Source organism: Giraffa tippelskirchi, chromosome 3 (assembly GCF_054371585.1).
Source record: "Giraffa tippelskirchi isolate mGirTip1 chromosome 3, T2T-mGirTip1v1.2.pri, whole genome shotgun sequence".
Taxonomy (NCBI): Eukaryota; Metazoa; Chordata; class Mammalia; order Artiodactyla; family Giraffidae; genus Giraffa; species Giraffa tippelskirchi.
This window is the reverse complement of record NC_137277.1, coordinates 81,134,581-81,157,141: the sequence shown is the minus strand read 5'-3', so window position 1 is coordinate 81,157,141 and position 22,561 is coordinate 81,134,581. Positions and strand designations below refer to the sequence as shown.

The 22,561-nt window shown below is 43.0% G+C and overlaps 1 protein-coding gene across 1 annotated transcript in view; it reads right to left on the bottom strand.

Moving 5' to 3' along the window:
- Window positions 1–21,202, bottom strand: part of PDE11A (phosphodiesterase 11A) — a 403,729-nt gene extending 382,527 nt beyond the window's left edge. Inside the window, exons 1-2 of the mRNA XM_081579583.1 lie at window positions 21,108–21,202; window positions 14,257–16,638 (exon numbers count right to left, since the gene is read on the bottom strand). Coding sequence (XP_081435709.1) covers window positions 14,257–15,156 — 900 coding nt within the window. The 5' untranslated portion in view covers window positions 15,157–16,638; window positions 21,108–21,202. The remainder of the gene's footprint in view (window positions 1–14,256; window positions 16,639–21,107) is intronic.
- Between the last annotated feature and the right edge of the window lie 1,359 nt (window positions 21,203–22,561).

The window sequence follows — 22,561 nt, the reverse complement described above, 5'->3', positions numbered from 1 at the left end:
CTCAAACAAATGGGATTAATCAGGCACTGCAGGGAAGAGGTTCCATAAACTAGACCAATGTCATCTCTTCCCTGAGAGTGTCTTTGGCCCAGGTTGCCTCCTATAGGATTTCTTCTGGGAAATAGGACATCAGGAGCAACCAAAACTATTGGAGAGAATAAGAGTGCCAAAGAGAGCATTTCTGAGCTTGTTTTCAACAGACTTCAATCTCTGTGCTCTAGACTCATGAAACTCAGTGTTTAATGAAGGATATTCCTACCTGACTTGGTCTCCCTACACATTTACATTCCTGGTGAATAAACTAATATCCCTGGTGACCCTGGATAGTCCCCATTTGGTTCTCCAGATGCACTTGCCACCTTTCACTTCCCTGTCCTGTGCCAGGAGGCTGACTCCCATGATCCACTATACCACGGCTCCCTTTGCCTCAACCAAGCCTAGGTTCAACTAATGAGTGGCACTGGCAGGCCATACAGGGTAATGTTCCCCTGGACCCTCTGGTCCGGGTCATGGTTTGCCAGTGGCTGAGCTCCTCTCCCCAGGGCCACAGCTCTGGGCTTTCCCACAGAGAGAGCTCTGTAACTCTTGCAGGGCTCTGGTAGTTGCACCCTCCTCTTCAGATCTAGGAATAGCAGTACATTTCTATAGAGCAAGCGTAGCTGTACTGTTTACCCTTAAATACCTTATTAGTTCTTCTGAGAGGAGGGCTGAGGAGGAGATGTAGCAAACAGCTAAATTTATTGGTGAGATAATTGTAAGGAACAGAAGGGGAAGAGATGGCTTTCACTTGGACATGCCCAGTGGACATCTAATAACTACATCTTGGGAAGAGCAGGATGTAAAATGCAATCATCTCAGAAGTTAAAATTTTTATGAGACCTTTTGAGTATATGAAACATAAGATATGCAATCAATAAACCTGAAAATTCAATGTTCCTGAAAGGTTGGTCAATATAATAAAGAGCTCCATAAGCACATACAAGTAAGTATAAGGTTGGTCAATATAATCCCCCATATCTGAAAATATTTTCAAAGAAAAAATCCTAACGTTTTCAAGACCTAATCCTGGAAGGGGTGTTTTATCTTCAATAAGTTATACTGTATGAATGAGGTCAGTCAGTTCAGATCAGTCACTCAGTCATGTCCGACTCTTTGAGACCCCATGGACTGCAGCACACCAGGCTTCCTTGTCCATCACCAGCTTCCAGAGCTTGCTCAAACTCATGTCCATTGAGTCAGTGATGTCATCCAACCATCTCATCCTCTGTCGTCCTCATTTCTTATGAATGAGGTAATCATAAGAAAACTAGAACGTTCAATTAGCTGGAACAGTCATGCCCCAGCCTGTTTTTGCTTTGAAGAAGCTGGCAGTAGGCTGTTGCTAGTTGTTGCCATTTGGTCAATGGCAGTCCACTTTCTCTATAACATGGTCTCCACATGAAATGAAGTAAAAGGAAAACAAACAAACAATGGAGGGGATGAGAAGATGGGGGTTGGTGTCCAGCAATTAACATAAAAATCAACTAATGCAGAAAAGCAGTTCAGATAACTCACCAGTTATCTGGGCTATATAAGCTCCTATTTTTTTAATCTATAAAATAAGGTACAAACAATTAAAAGATGTGCTCAGGAAATGAATTTCCTGGTTTAACTGTCCACATTAGCTGAATAATGTTAGTTATATCGGCTGAACAGGCTAAAATTTCTGCTTAGAGGTGGTTGAATTAACCATATAAGGAGGTGTCAGTGGTAATTATTCAATTGAATAGAAGACCCTGTATTAAGCCCTACACTGCAGTCAATGAAAAAAGTCATGATATTAACTTCACAGTCAAGTAGTCATTTACGTACCCACAAAGAAGCATAATTAAAGCATTCAGTTCAGTTCAGTCGCTCAGTCATGTCCAACTCTTTGTGACCCCATAAACTGCAGCATGCCAGGCCTCCCTGTCCATCACCAACTGCCAGAGTCTACCCAAACCCATGTCCATTGAGTCGGTGATGCCATCCAATCATCTCATCCTCTGTCATCCCCTTCTCCTCCTGCCCTCAATCTTTCCCAGTATCAGGGTCTTTTCAAATGAGTCAGCTCTCTGCATGAGGTGGCCAAAATATTGGAGTTTCAGATTCAACATCAGACCTTCCAATGAACACCCAGGACTCATCTCCTCTGGGATGGACTGGTTGGATCTCCTTGCAGTCCAAGGTACTATCAAGAGTCTTCTCCAACACCATAGTTCAAAAGCATCAATTCTTCTGCGCTCAGCTTTCGTTATAGTCCAACTCTCACATCCATACATGACCACTGGAAAAACCATAACCTTGACTAGACGGACCTTTGTTGACAAAGTAATGTCTCTGCTTTTTAATATGCTGTCTCAGTTCAGTTCAGTCTCTCAGTCGTGTCCGACTCTTTGCGACCCCATGAATTGCAGCACGCCAGGCCTCTCTGTCCATCACCAACTCCCGGAGTCTATCCAAACCCATGTCCATCGAGTCGGTGATGCCATCCAACCATCTCATCCTCTGTCGTCCCCTTCTCCTCCCGCCCCCAATCCTACCCAGCATTAGGGTCTTTTCCAATAAGTCAACTCTTCGCATGAGGTGCCCAAAGTATTGGAGTTTCAGCTTCAACATCAGACCTTTCAATGAACACCCAGGATTGATCTCTTTTAGGATGGATTGATTGGATCTCCTTGCAGTCCAAGGGACTCTCAAGAGTCTTCTCCAACACCACAGTTCAAAAGCATCAGTTCTTTGGTGCTCAGCTTTCTTCACCGTCCAACTCTTACATCCATACATGACCACTGGAAAAACCATAGCCTTGACTAGATGGACTTTTGTTGGTAAAGTAATGTCTCTGTTTTTAAATATGCTATCTAGGTTCGCCATAACCTTCCTTCCAAGGAGTAAGCGTCCTTTAATTTCATGGCTGCAATCACCATCTGCAGTGATTTTGGAGCCCAAAAAAATAAAGTCTGACACTGTTTCCACTGTTTCCCCATCTATTTCCCATGAAGTGATGGGACCAGATGCCATGATCTTAGTTTTCTGAATGTTGAGCTTTAAGCCAAATTTTTCAGTCTCCTCTTTCACCTTCATCAAGAGGCTCTTTAGTTCTTCTTCACTTTCTGCCATAAGGGTGCTGTCATCTGCATATCTGAGGTTATTGATATTTCTCCCAGCAATCTTGATTCCAGCTTGTGTTTCTTCCAGCCCAGCGTTTCTCATGATGTACTCTGCATATAAGTTAAATAAGCAGGGTGTCAATATACAGCCTTGATGTACTCCTTTTCCTATTTGGAACCAGTCTTTTGTTCCATGTCCAGTTCTAACTGTTGCTTCCTCACCTGCATACAGGTTTCTCAAGAGACAGGTCAGATGGTCTGGTATTCCCATCTCTTTCAGAATTTTCCACAGTTTCTTGTGATCCACACAGTCAAAGGCTTTGGCATAGTCAATAAAGCAGAAATAGATGTTTTTCTGGAACTCTCTTGCTTTTTCGATGATCCAGCGGATATTGGCAATTTGATCTCTGGTTCCTCTGCCTTTTCTAAAACCAGCTTGAACATCTGGAAGTTCACGGTTCACGTATTGCTGAAGCCTTGCTTGGAGAATTTTGAGCATTACTTTACTAGTATGTGAGATGAGTGCAATTGTGCGGTAGTTTGAGCATTCTTTGGCATTGCCTTTCTTTGGGATTGGAACGAAGACTGACCTCTTCCAGTCCTGTGGCCACTTCTGAGTTTTCCAAATTTGCTGGCATATCGAGTGGAGCACTTTCACAGCATCACCTTTGAGGATTTGAAATAGCTCAACTGGAATTCCATCACCTCCACTAGCTTTGTTCATAGTGATGCTTTCTAAGGCCCACTTGACTTCACATTCCAGGATGTCTAGCTCTAGGTGAGTGATCACACCATCGTGATTATCTGGGTCATGAAGATCTTTTTTGTACAGTTCTTCTGTGTATTCTTGCCACCTCCTCTTAATATCTTCTGCTTCTGTTAGGTCCATACCATTTCTGTCCTTTATCGAGCCCATTTTTGCATGAAATGTTCCTTTGGTATCTCTAATTTTCTTGAAGAGAACTCTAGTCTTTCCCAATCTGTTGTTTTCCTCTATTTCTTTGCACTGATCGCTGAGGAAGGCTTTCTTATCTCTCCTTGCTATTCTTTGGAACTCTGCATTCAGATGGGAATATCTTTCCTTTTCTCCTTTGCTTTTCCCTTCTCTTCTCTTCCAAGCTATCTGTAAGGCCTCCTCAGACAGCCATTTTGCTTTTTTGCATTTCTTTTCCATAGGGATGGTCTTGATCCTTGTCTCCTGTACAATGTCACGAACCTCTGTCCATAGTTCATCAGGCACTCTGTCTATCAGGTCTAGACCCTTAAATCTATTTGTCACTTCCACGGTATAAGCATAAGGGATTTGATCTAGGTCATACCTGAATGGTCTAGTGGTTTTCCCTACTTTCTTCAATTTAAGTCTGAATTTGGCAATAAGCAGTTCGTGATCCGAGCCACAGTCTGCTCCTGGTCTTGTTTTTGCTGACTGTATAGAGCTTCTCCATCTTTGGCTGCAAAGAATATAATCAATCTGATTTCGGTGTTGACCATCTGGTGATGTCCACGTGTAGAGTCTTCTCTTGTGTTGTTGGAATAGGGTGTTTGCTATTACCAGTGCATTCTCGTGGCAAAACTCTATTAGCCTTTGCCCTGCTTCATTCTGTACTCCAAGGCCAAACTTGCCTGTTACGCCAGGTGTTTCTTGACTTCCTACTTTTGCATTCCAGTCCCCTGTAATGAAAAGGACATCTTTTTTGGGTGTTAGTTCTAAAAGGTCTTGTAGGTCTTCACAGAATCGTTCAACTTCAGCTTCTTCGGCATTACTGGTTGGGGCATAGACTTGGATTACCGTGATATTGAATGGTTTGCCTTGGAAACGAACAGAGGTCTGTCTAGGTTGGTCATAACTTTCCTTCCAAGGAGGAAGCATCTTTTAATTTCATGGCTGCAGGCACCATCTGCAGTGATTCTGGAGCCCAGAAAAATAAAGTCAGCCACTGTTTCCAGTGTTTCCTCATCTATTTGCCATGAAGTGATGGGACCGGATGCCAAGATCTTAGTTTTCTGAATGTTGAGCTTTAAGCCAACTTTTTCACTCTCCTCTTTCACTTTCATCAAGAGGCTCTTTAGTTCTTCTTCACTTTCTGCCATAAGGGTGGTGTCATCTGCATATCTGAATTTATTGATATTTCTCCTGGCAATCTTGCTTCCAGCTTGTGCTTCCTCCAGCCCAGCGTTTCTCATGACTTAAAGCATTACAGAAGTTCAAAGGAGGAAGAGATTATATCCAGTTCAGGTGAGATGGGCCAGGGATCAGAAAGAGTTTCATGAAGATGGGCTTTAAAGGATGAGAGAATTTAAATGTGTGGAGAAAAAGAAAAGGCAAAGGGACAGACCTGAATATACACACAACAGTCAATGGTCAGTAGAGACCACACTAAGAGTGGCTGGGCATGAAGGCTTTTTACAGTCCCAAGACCTCACCTTGAATCCCAGCTGCCTCATTTAACAGCTGAGTGACTTTCAGCAAATTTCTTAACCTCTCCAAACTTTAGTTTCTTCTTCTATAAAATGGGGTGGTAATAGCTACCTCTGGGGATTGTTGAGAGGATTAAAAGAGGCAATGCCTGTTCAATAGCTAATGCCAGGCTTGTAGTTAGTGCTCCATAAGTAGAGTTCTTCTTAATCAACAGCAGAACTTCCGTTTCTCTTCTATCATGTTTACATTTTTTAAAAATTGATACCCTAAAAAGACATCTCAAAGGTTCCTCATTTTTTTCACTCAGGTGAAAAAGATCTCTTCAACTAAATTTGCAACAGCCTAAAGCTATATTTTAGGAAAGGAAACAGAATTTATCATTAATGTGTGAAACACTGTTCAGTCATTGAAACAACCAATTAATAAGAAACTCTTGGAGTTATAGAAAATAAAACACTTTTTACACCAGGAAAATTTCTTTACCATTTTAATCCTAAAAATAAATAAATAAACAAATACATTTAGCCTGAATGCCTATGAATGATTGGAAACCAAAGTTTCTCCCAAAATATTAGAAATCCAACCCACTATTTATGAGTAAACTACTTCTTTTATGGTTCAAATTCCTCTTTCCAAAAGAATGTGGTTAAATGCAAACCACCCTTAAAATAAGTGACTAAAGTAGCAAGTAATGGACTCAAATATCTTGTTGACTTTCCTATGAAACAGCTCAAAGCTTTTTTCAGTGGAAAGCTTCATATGACTCTTCAATACTATATTAAACATGAAACACTGACTTCCAAATTAAGCCAGCTTGTAAATAAACAGGTGACCCAAACCTTAGGAACCAAAATAAATTGGTCAGGTTAGTAAACATTTAGCTTATGGGCTGGGAAAAAAAATTAAGTTAGCCTTAAATTACCTCTCCATGATTCTGTAGGAACTGTACTTTTCTGTAATCTCTCCTCATGTTCAAAGCAGCAAATGCAATTTGTCACTGTGTTTATCATGATCATGTGTCTGTCAGGAAGAGCAGATGAAATAGCAAATGTTTCCTGCTTCAAACACAAAATCAATTCTCGTTCTGGGCTAGTGAACATGGTTGTGGGCTTGAGGGAATTTTTAAAACACCATGTAGAAAGCTGAAACAAGATTGCATGAAACTCCTTTGTAATTCTAGTGTTGGGGTGAGATGAACATCTGTCTTTTGAGCAAATCTCAGCAACTCAATCACAGGGCTGTAGACCCATGTTGGTCAGCACTGGCTTATCAGGAAATGAAGCATATTCACCATTGAATTTTCTATACACATGAAATTGATCCCTTCTGAAACCAAACACTTTTAAATGTATTTATTTCAATGAAAATTATTCTAAAATAAAGTGAACAATGAAATTCTGTGAAAATGAGTTATTATATATCACTTTATTATTATTTTATATATGTTAATAATAGCAGTATAGTACAATGCATTCTTAAATATAACTTTATGCATAATTTTTTGTTTTTTTGTCTCTTCAAGGAGAAGCAATCAGCTCTCCTTTCTTATATCATGAGAAGCCAAAGCAAGATCTGAATGAGCAAAGATGGGTAAAGAGGAGTCCTGGCAGAAAGGATGAAAAACACAGAAGTAGAAAAGCACTATCTGGGCATTTAAAATGGCACAGAATTTCATTAGGATGGAGCTGAGGCCAGACAAAAGCAGTAAACACTAGACTGGAATAAAATTGAACTCTTCCACCTAAGACTCAGTGTGACTCAGAATCAGGGCTGGCTTCATAAGCATGTAACCGGTGCAATTGCACGGGGGCTCCCTGCTTGAGGTTTAATGCTGTGGCTATGTGAAATTCTCAATAATTTTATCTTTGAATTCATGCTTTGTAAACGAAGTCCAATAGGACAATGGTGTATGAGTCCAGAGCTCACAGTCAGTCTCCCATCCCACTGCCTGCCTAGGACTGGTTCTTGGCCACTGATTCTTACTGCCTGGTACCCCAAGCCCCACCCAGTATACCCCTTGTCAGCCCTGCCCTGAGACCAAAAGCTGCAAGCAGTTAGAGGTGAGGCCCAACTGATTTGCCATTGCCCTCTGCTCCTGGCTGCGGTCTCGGAGGGATGGGGCAAGGGTCAGGTGCATGCCCCACTCCATCATGAAGAGGAACAAGGCGGTGGTCATCTCCACCCAGAGCTGGCAGCTCTATGGCACACTCAGCAGGCAACTCAAAAGGGCCTCTTGCTCACAGTCCAGGTGAGAATTTCTCAGCATGAAAGCTGAAACCACTTGAGGGTCACATATCTGCTGTGGGTTGGGGCAGCAGACCCTTGGGAAGGCAATATTGCCTTCACCTCCAGCCAGGCTCTTGCTTAATCATTTTGTACTGAGCTCCACAAATTATGTAGCTGGCTTCACTTAAAATCTCTACTCATTCAACCTTCTCTTTCTATTTTTAATGACAACATTACCCTTCCCCATATTTCCCAGGTGTAGAATGTGAGTCATCACTGACTTCCCTCTCTCCTTGCCCAAATTCACACCTGCAGGACATCCCCACATAACTCAGCTGTCTATTCCTACTTTTCGTGCTTTAGTGCAGTAGTTCATCTGGCTCCACCATGCCATCATAATAGATTCCAAATTATTTTCACAGTTTTGAGCCTCTCCTTGTTCAATCCATTCAGCCACTGCTACCAGGTTACCCAAAACACCATTCTGACCATGCTAAAAAGTTCTCAAATTCTTCCTGTGGCTTACTGTTGTTGTCATTGTTTAGTCACTAAGTCATGTCCAACTCTTTTGTGACCCCATGGACTATAGCCCACCAGGCTCCTCCGTCCATGGGATTTCCCAGACAAGACTACTGGAGTGGGTTGCCATTTTCTTCTCTGGGGTGGGGTGGGGGGGTCTTTCCTTCTCCAGTCTTCCAAGAATGTTGGAATGAGTTGCCATTTCCTTCTCCAGGGATTAAACCTATGTCTCCTGCTTAACAGGGGGATTCATTACCACTGAACCATCTAGGAAGCCCCATGGCTTATTGTTCAGTTCAGTTCAGTCGCTCAGTCGTGTCCAACTCTTTGTGACCCCACGAATTGCAGCACGCCAGGCCTCCATGTCATCACCAACTCCTGGAGTCCACCCAAACCCATGTCCATCGAGCCGGCAATGCCATTCAACCATCTCATCCTCTGTCGCCCCCGTCTCTCTCCTCCTGCCCTCAATCTTTCCCAGCATCAGGGTCTTTTCCAATGAGTCAGCTCTTCGCATGAGGTGGCCAAAGTATTGGAGTTTCAGCTTCAACATCAGTCCTTCCATTGAACACCCAGGATTGATCTCCTTTAGGATGGATTGATTGGATCTCCTTGCAGTCCAAGGGACTCTCAAGAGTCTTCTCCAGCACCACAGTTCAAAAGCATCAATTCTTCTGCACTCAGCTTTCTTTATAGTCCAACTCACACATCCATACATGACCACTGGAAAAACCATAGTCTTGACTAGACGTACCTTTGTTGGGAAAGTAATGTCTCTGCTTTTTAATATGCTGTCTAAGCTGGTCATAACTTTCCTTCCAAGGAGTAAGCATCTTTTAATTTCATGGCTGCAGTCACCATCTGCAGTGATTTTGGAGCCTAGAAAAATAAAGTCAGCCACTGTTTCCCCATCTATTTGCCATGAAGTGATGGGACTGGATGCCATGATCTTAGTTAAATTATACTTATTGCATACCTTTTTTCACATATCAGATAGGCAAATTTCCAGATACTGGATAAAACATTGGGTTGGCAAACACTCTTTATATTGTTGGTGGAATATAAACTGGTACAACATCTATGGAGGGCAATTTGGCAGTAACTGTCAAAATTTAAAGTGCACATCTTTTAACAGAGCAATTCATTTTAAAGAATTTAGCTTATAGACATACCTGAGTGTATGCAAAATGAAGTCCAAACAATGTTAGTAACTGTACTTCTTATAACAGCACAAAAGGAAATGATTGCATATTCACCAATAGGGGACTGGCTAAATCTGTAATGACATACCCATACATCCATACTGTGGAATATTGTTTAGGTATAAAAAGCAAAAAACAAAAACAAAAAGAAAAACCAAACAACTCTTTATGTTCTAATATAGATAGACCATTGACATACATAATTAGAAAAAAAAGCCCTACAGAACAGTGTGCATGGTGTGCTTCCAACTGTACAAAAGGAGGGAGGAATACATATTTGTGTGTGTTTGCATAACGGCTCCCTAGAAGTATACACAAGAAACAGATATCAATAACAGTGGCTCTCTGAGAGGGAGGTGGGAAGAATTGGATGGCTTATTGTTAGGGAAGTTCAAATTCTTTAGTCAGGTACTCAAGATTCTTTCTTTTGCCGTCATCCTACTTTTGCATACTCATCCTATAGCATATGCAATACTTTGGCCAAATTAAATCACTCACTCTCCTCTATACATATTTTGGGTTGTCCGTTATTGTGTTTCTGCTGAGGTCATTTTGCTGTACTTGGATGCCTTTCCCTACTCCACAACTATCTCCAACAGTGAAATCTAACCCTTGTCCCAGTTTGAATGACACTTCCTCCATGAAGTCTTCTATAATGAGCCAAGTCACAGTGTGACTCCATTTTCCTCTCTGACTAATGCCATTCAGTTCGTGTCATTTATTTAGTACCGCTTGGCATTACTTGTTCATGAATAGTTCACAACCTTGTACTTGGAAGTACCTGGAAAGCAAGAAGCAAGTCCTCTTACTTCTGTACACCCACAGGCCCCCTAGCTGGGGCTTAGGTATAATAGGCACTCGGTGTATGTTTGTTGGAACTGATGAATAAATGAATCTGTTGTGTAAACAGATCAGGTTTTCTGAAAGCCTGGCACACCTGTAACCCTTCTGCGTCATCCCCTTTACTCCTCTCAGCTCACCTAACAAAACATCCTGACTGTTTTTGAAACCCAAAGCCTATCAAACACCTGTATCATCATTACCAACACTAACTAAAATATCATCTCACACTTTTTATTAATGTTTAAAGTGCTATACTCTGAATGCTTAGAATAACTTCAAAGAGAACACCTGTTATTTGAGTGCTCTTATTTTCAACCTCTTGAGGGCAATTTTTTCATCACTATATTAAAGTGGGTTGTTTAATAACTTAGAGCTGACAAGGGAAAAGGTAGCTTGCAGTCACTGTGAGCTACACTGAATATGTAAAAGGAACTTTTTTTTCATTTGAAATTCTTTGTCTCCTAATTTCAAGTCTGTTTTTCAGGACTAATTGAGGAAAGTAATGAAAAATAATGAAATAAACTAAGGAGTATTTTTGCTTTCAAAACTTTTACTCAACTTTAGTACCTCATTATTCTACTCTTGACTTCAGGATGCCATGCTTATTATCATAATTTCATAAGCATTTTCAGTGCCTTTCTCTCACCCACATTCTGAACCTCTAAGGGGATCATCAATCTTATTAAATGATTCAATTTTCATACTCCATGTGATAAGTTCATCTCCTGAAGAAAAAAAAGCACACTAGTTGAACCTAAGCAAGAAATGCCTTAAAAATATAGTAGTCAATAAAAAATCAGAGAGGATAGTTATATTTTCACATAGGAAGTTCAAGATGTTTACATATATGATTAGAATTACAACAATATTGTGATGAGAACATGCATTTGGAAGGTTGTCAGTTTTCATTAAGAGAAATCTATAATAGCTGGAACGGATAAGGGAAAATACTATAACTTGGGAAGGATGCAATATTAATACAACACTATAAAAATTTTAAATTGCATGAGCTCTAAAAGGAACAAAATGTAGAACTTTTAGTAGGATAAGATATGGTCAAGAATTTTCAATCACATTTAGAGTAATCTTAAGCAGAGGGTGAAAGAGTAGACATTTCCATATTCCTTCAATGAAAAGTTAGTTCTAAAATATTTAATTTAAGGGTGGAGTATGACTTAGGGAAAGATAAGGCTGGTGAATATGTGCTGAGTTCATATCTCAGCCGCAGATAAGAAGAAAAACAATTAAAATTGAGAGAAAGAGGAAAAAGAACACTAGTAAACCAGATATCATTGTTGTCATCATAAACTGTTAACCATTTCTGAATAACTGAAATGTGCCAGGTACTGTTGAGGGGGCTTTACTGTAGCATCTCACTTTATTTTCAAAGCAATGATCTTTACTACAGAGGTATTATTATTACCATTTCACATATGAGTAAATTGAGACTCAGAAATCAAGAAATTCTCCCAGAGTCACACTAGTGGTGACTGCTGCTGCTAAGTCACTTCAGTCGTGTCCAACTCTGTGCTACCCTATAGACGGCAGCCCACAAGGCTCCGCCGTCCCTAGGATTCTCCAGGCAAGAATACTGGATTGGGTTGCCATTTCCTTCTCCAGTGCATGAAAGGGAAAAGTTAAAGTGAAGTCGCTCAGTCGTGTCCGACTCTTAGCGACCCCATGGACTATAGCCTACCAGGCTCCTCCGTCCATGGGATTTTCCAGGCAAGAGTACTGGAGTGGGGTGCCATTGCCTTCTCCAAGTGGTGACTAGCGTACCATAATAAAGAAAAAAAAGCAATTTTATCAAAGAAAAGTAGTGAAATAAAAATGAAGAAAAACACACCAGGTCAAAAATATATAGTTTGAAAGAAACCAATGGAGAAAGACAAGAGAAATTTCCTAAGCAGATCAAAATGAAGACAAGGAGTGGATCAAGATCTCAAACTCTATAATTCTATAACTCTTTCCCTTCCTGCCTTTGGCCAGTTCTCCCACCAACCCAGTCTTTACAGCCATCATTACTCACCCAGGGAAGGTGAAAAGAAGAACTCTCCATTCTCAATGTCAGTTTCCAATATTAAAAGGCAACTCTGCTTTACCCTCTGTCTTCAGAATAAGAATAGGGCCCAGAAGAAACATCAGCTTCTGAAAGCCTGATTTTCTATGCCTGTGGTAACACCTCTAGCACAATACTAGGCAACAGGAAGACAAGTTAACTGCTAAGGAAGCTGAGAATTATGCTATTGAAGAGAAGACAGTATATATGAACAGTATTAAATAAAAGTTAGGAGCTAACAGAAGGGAGTAATAAATAAAAGCTACAGAAATGGGAGAAAATCAATTGGGGAAGAATAAGAAAAGTAAAAGCAATAGAGAGAAAAGACTGCAATTGCAGGCTATAAAAAGGATCATCTTACCAGGAAGGGATTTTTTTTTTTTTTACCCAAGCACATAATAAGGATGGGAAATAATGAGAAAGAAAAGTTTGTGATTGTTCAACTTTTTACAGAATCTTCAACATTTCAATTATTAAATGTTTTTATTTCTTTCCATGGTTTTCTAGGGTCTTAGAGAAATAGACACCTATTAAAGATCACTCATTGCTTGTTTGTCCTAAGCTGATCAAAGTCTTTAAGAAGAATATAATGAATAATGAATCTAATCAATAAACAAGTTAAAAAAATGGTATTGTGATAGGCATTCCTTAACATTAAAACATGATATTGATAGACATCCCACAAAAACAAGAAAGTTGGTTTCAAGACAAGCTCCTCAATTTTCTATGTAATATTACCAACTTTCAGATGAAACAGAGAAAATTTTACTTTTAGGGTCCTTCCCACCACTTTTGCTATTCTGAGCAACAGCATCAAACTCAAGAGAAAACTTCAGCTTTATTAGACAACTGGAAGTGCTCATCAAATGACAACAAAACTTTCATGACCAAGGAAAAGAACTGTCCATTATTATGAACCCCAAAGAAGTTCCCTAGAAAGTGGCATCCAGTTTCATTATGTTCAGAGAAGTGATACTGAAGAAATTAGAATGGACTGACTTCCAGAACCAGGATCTAATAGCAAGTTCAAATCACTGTGAAAATGAAAGGCTTAGAAACACCAGACAACAGCATGATGGGCTTCCTTTTCTACCTGAATCCAGCACATTCACCGTGCTCATTGCCTTTGGAATTGCTAGAAAATTATCCATTTGCTTCACAAACTAAAAACCTACTTGCTCAGTCAAGAGCCCACTGCAGATAATGCTGGATTCAGACCTAAATAACTCTTCAATTTGTTCAACTTCTCTCAACTCCACAACAGAAGCAGTTAAAATAGATGCTAAAAAAAAAAAAAGGCATAAATGGGTCAGAGGCCCATTCTTCCCTTGACTTTCCTCCTCTTTTTCTCGTCTTCCTTACCTTGGAACTCATATAAGAGAAGGGGCTAAGGAAATAGCTAGGCACTTTGATCCCCTCCCAATCTGGAATGAGAATGAAATGCATTATGGTGCCCAAATGACATCAGAGACACCAACATACCCATTTTCTTCAGACTAACACTGGAATTCTGGAGTAGACATCTTTTTCTAGCACCTAAAAAAAATGCATTCTAAAACCATACACTGATATTCTTAAAGACAAGGTATCTTGACAAAGAAACACGAGGTATTACTGGATACAAAAATGTATCCCTGTGTGTTATATGAATTTTCCACAAGCCACTGTGTGTTAATAAAAGACCATTCTATCAAAGAAGGTATAGTAACATTCAAACTAATCTAAACTCAGAAGGAATTTAAATAGCAAAATTCATACAGTAAAGAATCTAAGTTACTGTGTTTGTGGATGCCAAAGGGTAACAGAAGGCTTGGCTCCCAGAACAATGGGGCTCTGGAAGGGGACAATGCAAAGTCCTACCTGGTAGGCATCAGGAATGTTGACCGTCTCTCCATGCTCCCCGACATAACCAATGATGCCTTTGCCCCAGGGGACCTGTACCTCGTTTGAGTTTTCTGTGCTGCTGCAGGGCAGCAGTGGGGTTCCTGCATGCACATCAAAGAATTTGGAGACCAGGCTCTTCTTGCCAGCAGCCGCCCCTTCCACCAGGAAGAGAGAGCAGCGGTCTGCGTCCACCATGAGGCAGACGAAGATGAGGATCTTGTAGCTCAGACTGGTAAGGTCAAGGTCATTGGAGATATCCTTGACCAGTTCCAGGAAGAACTGTCGCTCGTTATGCTTTTTGAGGTGGCACTTGTAGTCCATGGCCGTAGGGGGGTACTGAGGCAGATTCACCCGCGATTCCAGCAGGGCACTGAGAATGTGGGCGGTGGTGGGGGGCAGGGAGCTGGCCTTCCGGAGAAGCGCCCTCCGCCGCACACTGCTCAGGGGCTCCTGGGCCCGGGAGGTCACTTGTTCATCGTAGGTCCTGTTCACATGGATGGCCTTGGAGCGGGCAAAACTCTTCCTCAGCTCTTTCTGAGAAGCTCTCCGCTGCAGGCTCCCATCGCCCCGGCTGCCACTGGCCCAGCTGGGACCCACGGGGCCCGCCCTACTGTCCCCACCGTCCAGGGTGAGCTGGCTGCTGGCAGAGCCGTCGGGGCCAGGGCCACCACCGAGGCTGCCGCTGCCTTCGCCACCGCTCGTGCCGGCAGCCGGGGTGGGCCTCGGGCCTACCGCCCCTTGACCCTGCCCGTGCCTCTGCATCCACTTCTCCACCATCTCCTGCTTACCCTTCCGCATCAGGTAATCTTCCAACAACTCTGGGTGCCTGTCCAGGAAAGTTTCCACCTCCCCAAAGTCCAGGCGGGAGGCTGTCATGGTCCCAGACTCAGCTTTCCCTCTGCCTCTCTACACTGGGACCAAACGAGCCCTTGCTCCGGCCTCTAGCTGGTCCTGCCCATGGCTACCCCACCAGGATCCCGGCCCCGAGCTTCTGCCGACCAGTGGAATCCCAAGGGGCTGGGAGGCGCCCCTTCCTTCGGACTCAGACGGCGGCTGGCAGGAACCCCACACCCTGGTCCTGCTACTTGTGCGCTGCACAGGTGCCGCCACGGCGAGGCTGCCGCGGCTCCAGCTCGCGCTGAAAACCCGAGCGACCGCGGCTCTCGCTCCGCCTGCCGCCGCCGCCGCCGCGGCTGCCTGTACCGGATGAGTGGACCACTGTGGACGCGAGGTAGGGCAGGACACGCCCCTGAGTGAGGCGCGGGTACCCCCGGGAGGAGAAGGGTGGGAGGAGGGAGACGCGAGCTCCAGCCCCGCCAGAGTCCCTGGCCAGGGTGCCAGGCGGTTCCTGGAAGAGTCTCTGGCCGGCCGGAATCGGCGCCCGGGAACACGACCCGCAGACTCCTGATTGGGACAAGATGAGAGGGGAGACGCACCTCGTTCCTTCCCCCTCCTTCCTTCCTTACCTCCCCAGCCCTCTCTCTTCCCCGCCCCTCAATCCGCCAGCGTTTCACGGAGGCCCCGCGGGAGCCCAGTGCTCCCGGAGCCCGAATACTAGGAAGTGTTTATGTTTTGCAGGGATCAGACCCAGACGCTGACTCCGAGGACATGAGGATGCTCAGAGACAGGGGGATTATTTTTCTGGCATGTGACTGTGGATTCTTGGCTCCTAGGATTCCTGGGACTGCCCACTAATACTGCCCAGCTCCTTGTGGGTGTTCAGTAAATAGGTACGGAACTGGATTTACGGAAATTACTAAATGAAGTTCCCTGTCTGAGCAATTCATGACTTTAACCAAATTCATGGACCCGGGGTTGGGTACAGGAGGGTGGTATATGGAAGGAGGCTGTAAAACACAGTCCCCTGGATTCGGAGCCCTGCCTAGCAGGAGCACACAGTAAAGTAGACTTAAGGACCTCGGGGCTTCCTTCCAAGTCAGTCCTGCATACAGGGTGCCTACTCTTCTTTTCCTGAACGACTTGCCATCTCCTTCTTTCTCCACTCAGTTTGGCAAGGAAGGCAAGGCTTCCTTTAGTTTCAGTATCCGAGGGCTGTGGGTAAAGGTTTCTCCTCTGTAGGAGGCTTTTCTTTCCCCAGCCAGATTCTCCAGATCTGGCTAGTCTCCGCTAGTTAGGCTAAGAATGATACCAGGTTTCCCTTGGGCCTTTTCCAACCTACCTGCTAAGCTTAGGTAATTTCCTGGCAAAGAGACACAGCCTGATGACCCCTTCTTGAAGCCCAAGTGTCTCCTCTTTTGTGAGAAACAAGAGCAGATGGCGAACCATCCAGTTCCTTGGGACAGCAGGACAATCTAGATGAGCTCTTACAGAATGCCAGCAACCAGGGTAACAGAAAAGCTGCAGAGGAAATAGGTAGTGACATTTTTATGGGGCTTCTACGTGACGGGACACGCAGGTGACTTCCACAGTAAGTAAAGTTTACTCCAGATGATGTCCTCACAGCTAAAACAACAAGTGTACTGAGCACTTGCTATGTTGATCACTTTAAACTAACATGTTAATCTTCACAACAAATTTATGATGTGGGGACTCTTATTATCTTGTTCTAAAGATGGGAAACTCTGAGAAGTTGAGTAAAGTGCCCAACGCACACAGTGAGGTGGTGTCAGAGCCGGGATGCAGACTTACTGAGATTGGCTCCAGAGTGGGGCACACTCTCAGCCATATCAGTGGGTTGTCTCCCACCTGTGTCAGAGGAATCCTAGCTCTGCTGCTGACAGAGATGCAGGGGCTGGGGCAGAATGTTCTCTAAACATTCCCCTGACAGCCACGGGAGGAGCAGAGAGGGAGAAGAGAGGCACTTGTTCAAAAATTCCAAATATCCCAGTTTAGTGCTGTGATTAAGGGCACAGACTTGGCACTAGGAATGCAACTGTGACCAAAACTCTGCCTTCATGGTGCTTACATTATGCTGGGGAGGCAGCCAGTCAACAAATGAAATACATACAGCTGACCTTTGAACAACAGGGGTTTGAACTGCAGGTCCACTAATACACGGTTATTTTCCAGCAGTAAATACTAGAGTACTACACAGTCTGGGGTTGGTTGAATCCATGAGTGCAGAACCACTGATACAGAGAGCCAACTATAAGTTATAGGTAGATTTTCAACTGCACAGGGGTCAGCACCCCTAACTCCTACTTTGTTCAAGGGTCAACTGTATACAAAATCAGAATTTCAGTGATAGGTGCAATGAAGAAAAACAAAACTTGGCAAAGTATTAAATAAAGTTATGAGGTGGTGAAAAGGTCTCTACCTGAGTAGAGATCTGGTAGAAATGAGGAAATGAGCTACGTTAATATCTGTGGAAAAGAGTGTACCAGAGGGGAAGGGTGCTGAAGTTGTGAGATGTAATGTGTTGGGAGCATATATGAAACAGCAGGGAGATCAGCTAGGAGACAGTGAAGCAAGCATAGAATATTGGTAGTTGGGAGCCACAGACTGCTAAGGGGATGAGTTGTGGTCAAGAATTAAATGAGGCAAAGTTCTTAACACAGTGCCTGATACAAATAAAGTCCTCAATAAAGTCCCCTGTTGTATTACTTTTATAATTATCATTATTATTTTCCTAAAGTAATAATGGGGCTTCCCTGGTGGCTCAGCGGTAAAGAATCTGCCTGCAATGCAAGAGCCACAGGAGATGCGATTCGATCCCTAGGTCGGTATTGTTGCCTGGAGAATCCATGGACAGAGGAGCCTGGCTACAATCCACAGGGTCACAAACAGTCGGACATGACTGAAGTCACTGAGCACACACACCCACAAAGTAATAGTGTATGGCCACATCTCTGGTAACTTGAGTGACTCATAAGTAAAGATGATCAGAGTGGTACACTGGAGCTGGCTTGCAGAGGCTCACAAGAGCCTGTTTTAGCATCTCTCCAACTTCATGTTCAGTGACATCATGTAGCTTGAAATCAGCCATGATGGGAGTATTGACACCATGAAATCAACAAATGCTATGAATCAGGACTTCCCCACCCATCCACCCCCCCCACCCCGATTGCTAGTTGTTAAATGCCTACTAGAATTCAGAGGAAACAGTTCAATTGCCCACCAACTGATGAATGGATAAATAAAATGTGGTGTACCCAGACAGTGGAAGAAATGTATATGTAACAAATGAAGTACTAAAATATGCTACAACTTGAATGAAGCTTGAAATCCATGTGCAAAGAGAAAGAAATCACTTACAAATGACCACATACTGTATGATTTCATTTCTATGAAGTGTCCAAAATAGGCAAATCCATAGGTTAGTGGTTACCAGGGGATGAGAGCAAGGGCAGATGTAGGAAAGTTGGGGGCGGGGAGTAGCCACTAATGAGTATAAGGTTTTTGCAGGAGTAATCAAAATGTTCTGAAACTGAGTGTGGTGATGGTTGCACACACCTGTGAATATACTGAAACCACTGACCTGTGCACTTTAAAAGGGTGAAGAATTGTATGGCATGTGAATTATATCTCATTAAAGCTGTTATTAAAACAACAACAAAAGCCATCTATCAGCACTCAACTGGTGAGAATAGAGCGGCACTGCTGTGCAAGGAGGCAAGAAAAGCAATGAGCTTCTTCAAGGAAGGGAGAGAAGCAGACCACCCCTGGGCTGCCTGGAAACAGGGCTTAATAAATGGACATTTCCTCAATTCCATCTTCTGTGTATTCATTATGTAAGCACTTGCTTAGCATGTATTACGTTCCAGGCTCTGGGAACAAAAGAAGACCAAGACAAAATCTCTGCCTTTGATTGAAAATCTCAGTCTCCTCTGCCAAGAGGAGTGGGAGTAGAATACTGGATAGGGTAGGGGAAAAAACTGAGCATTTCTGGCTTGGTTTTGAATTGGCTGGAACCTCATTCCCTGCTTGGCTCATGAAGTCACTAAAGAAGTCAATATGAGGAAGACAATGCAGAGGTGACAGATAGCACAATTAAGATGGTCCAGAGGCTATGGTGGAGGGCTACATAGTAAGATGTGTGGTAATATGGCCCCAGTTGCCATTTCCTCTTCATACTCCATTTGTTGAACAGTATATGCACTGGTCAAGATTCCAGCAGGAAACAAGAGTGCACTCAAAGTAATTCTAAGAGGGTAAATTCACAAAGTGACTAATTACAAAGGTGAAGTATATAGGTAAACCACAGTGATAGTGAAGGAACTGGGACTCACAGCCACAAAGAAGTCACCTCCGCTAGACCTGATGAGAGCAGGAGAGAGGCTTGTGTACTGACTAAGCCTTGAGAGAAGCAGTGGCAGCCTGTCAAATGACACGGACAGCTCCAGCTGACCTCACAGGAGGGATATCAGGAATAAGTAGCTTGATCTCCTTCTTCCCCCTCCCTCCTATCCTGACCAGACCCAGCTAGAGGTTAGGGGCTTGTTGATGGAATCCATATGTCATCCCTCCTGGGCAGAGAGTAGAGCAGGATTTGAGTAATATCTGGAGGGGCAAAGGAAAAATACTGGGCCCAATATGGAACCTTGAGGAAGTCCCTTTAGGAAATACTGGATGCTATAACTCCAAAGAATTTTCTGTATAATTCTGCCCTCTTCTGCTCCCTGCTAATTCCATCAGAACTGTCTATAATATACCCTACATCCACATTTGCAGTCAACAAAACCCTCTATGGTACTCACCCTGAAAAGATATGATATCATGAAGATAGATCAATCATCTCAAGGGAGAAACTCTGCAGGCTCCTTCCCTATCTATACTTCCACGAGACTAGAAATATTGACCCAGCAGCCCCTCACTGGAGAAGATCAAGGGGTCTTCCCTCCCTATTCCTTTCAAGAATAACTCATTTTCAAGTATAACTTGATCTAAGTATTCATTACTTTATCACTGCCATTATCAATCAGCATTTATTGAGCAACATGCAAAGCACTGAGTTACTTCCAAGGTAACTTTTGTTATTCCAAAGCAGACCCATTAAATTTTAGTACTGGATGAAACCTTAGAGATCATCTAATACTCCACTTTCATTTCACGCCTGTGGAAATTGAGATTCAGAGCAGATATCTAACTCCTCCAAAGTCACCAGCCAAGTACAACCTCTGATCTGCCCCTGGTTCCATCCCACCTCTACATCCCAGAACTCAATACCAACCTCTTGAAGCCAATGAACTTCTGTTGCCTAAACTTGTCTCCTAATCATTCCATCTCCTAAAACAGACTTTCACTTTGTGACCGTTAGACATCATCAGATAGGTTGATCCAACTTTCAAAATGAAACCTTCACTTCAAAAATAAAATTGGCATCATATTCTTTTAGGAAATAGGGGTCCACAGGATCAAACAGAAGATAGGTTATTCCCCTTCCAAAAAGATGAAAATTTCCACAGAGATGTTTATCTTTATGGAAATTTCATAAGTGGTCATAGTCTATATCAAATCTATACCAAATCTATACATCATAAGTGGTCATAGCCTATACCAAATCCAAAACCTGAGGTGCTGTATCACTCAGGGTTCTCTAGAGAAGCAGAACCAACAGGATTATGCCATTTGGTTTGGTTTTAGTCACTAAGTCATGTCCAACTCTTTCGCAACCCCATGGACTGTAGCCCATCAGACTCCTCTGTCCATGGGATTTCCCAGGCAATAACACTGGAGTAGGTTGCCATTTCCTATTCCAGAGTATCTTCCTGACCCAGGGATCGAACCTAAGTCTCTTGCTTGGCAGGCAGGGTCTTGGACCACTGAGCTACCTGGGAAGCCTATACAGAGAGAGAAAAGAGAGACAGAGATGTTGATAGAGACAGAGATAAAGATAAAGATTGATTTATTAGGAGGAATTGGCTCACATGATTATGGAGGCTGAGAAGTCCCACAATCCGCTGACTGCAAAGTAGAAATCCAGGAAAGCGCCAGCAGTGTAATTCAGTCTGAGTTTGAAGGCCTGAGAACAAGAGGAGAAAATGATGTAAATCCTAGTCAGAGGGCAGGAGATGAGATTAAATGTCCCAGCTCAAGCAGTGAGGCAGAAGGAAAAGGGTGAGTTGCTTCTTCTTTCCTCCACCTTTTGTTCTATTCAGGCCTTCAATGGAATGGACAGTGCCCACCCACATTGGGAAGAGCTACATTGCTGAGTGAACCAGTTCAAAGGTTAGTCTCAACCAAAAATACTCTCCTAGGCACACCCAGAAACAATGTTTAATCTGGGTACACAATGGCATGCTCAAGTTGTCACATAAAATTAACCATTACAGGAACCTTACCTGGTTTTAAATTTTGTAAGTGCCTTTTCCCTATTCTATTTGTGTAGAATCTCTACATGTGCTTGTTTAAATTGTCAGTCTCTATCCTAGTAGTGATTTCACCTCAATCCATGAAACTTTATAACCCACAGTAACACACAAAAGAATGCTAAGTATATAAAGTAACAGTGTGGGTTTATATATACCAGGCAGGGTAAATTAGATTAGCACTGTCCAGCTAGGCATCTGGGAATGAAGTCTGTTTCTTTTACTGAAGAAGATGAAGTTGTGCATGTAAATTCTGAAGCATGTATTTACACACTAGTGTGCCAAGTCACTTTAGTCATGTCTGTCATGTCCTACTCTTTGTGATCCTATGGACTGTAGCCTGCCTGCTTCTCTGTCCATGGGATTTCCCAGACAAGAATATTGGAGTGGGTTGCCGTTTCCTCCTCCGGGGAATCTTCCCTACACAGGGATCAAACCCACGTCCCTTATGTCTCCTGCATTGCCAGATGGGCTCCTTACCACTAGCGCCACCTGGGATTTACATACCACCTGGACAAATATGGCTTCCCTCATAGTTCAGTTGGTAAAGAATCCATCTGCAATGCAGGAGTCCCCAGTTCAATTCCTGGGTTGGGAAGATCTGCTGGAGAAGGGATAGGCTACCCATTCCAGTATTCTTGGGCTTCCCTTGTGGCTCAGCTAGTAAAGAATCTGCCTGCAATGTGGGAGACCTGGGTCCGAACCCTGGGCTGGGAAAATCCCCTGGAGAAGGGAAAGGCTACCCACTCCAGTATTCTGGCCTGGAGAATTTCATGGACTAAGTCCATGGAGTTGCAAAGAGTCGGACATGACTGAGTGACTTTCACTGGACAAGTATAGCTGTGTTTACAAAGTAAAATTGACTTAATTCCTAGTATCACTAATAAAATTAGCAGGTTGCCCTCAATAGCTCTTATACTCTTAGCAATAATCAGACAGTAAATTACAATGGTACACTTATTGTTTAAAATATTTTAACGTTAAATTTTCTTTCTTACTCCATTTCAATTGTT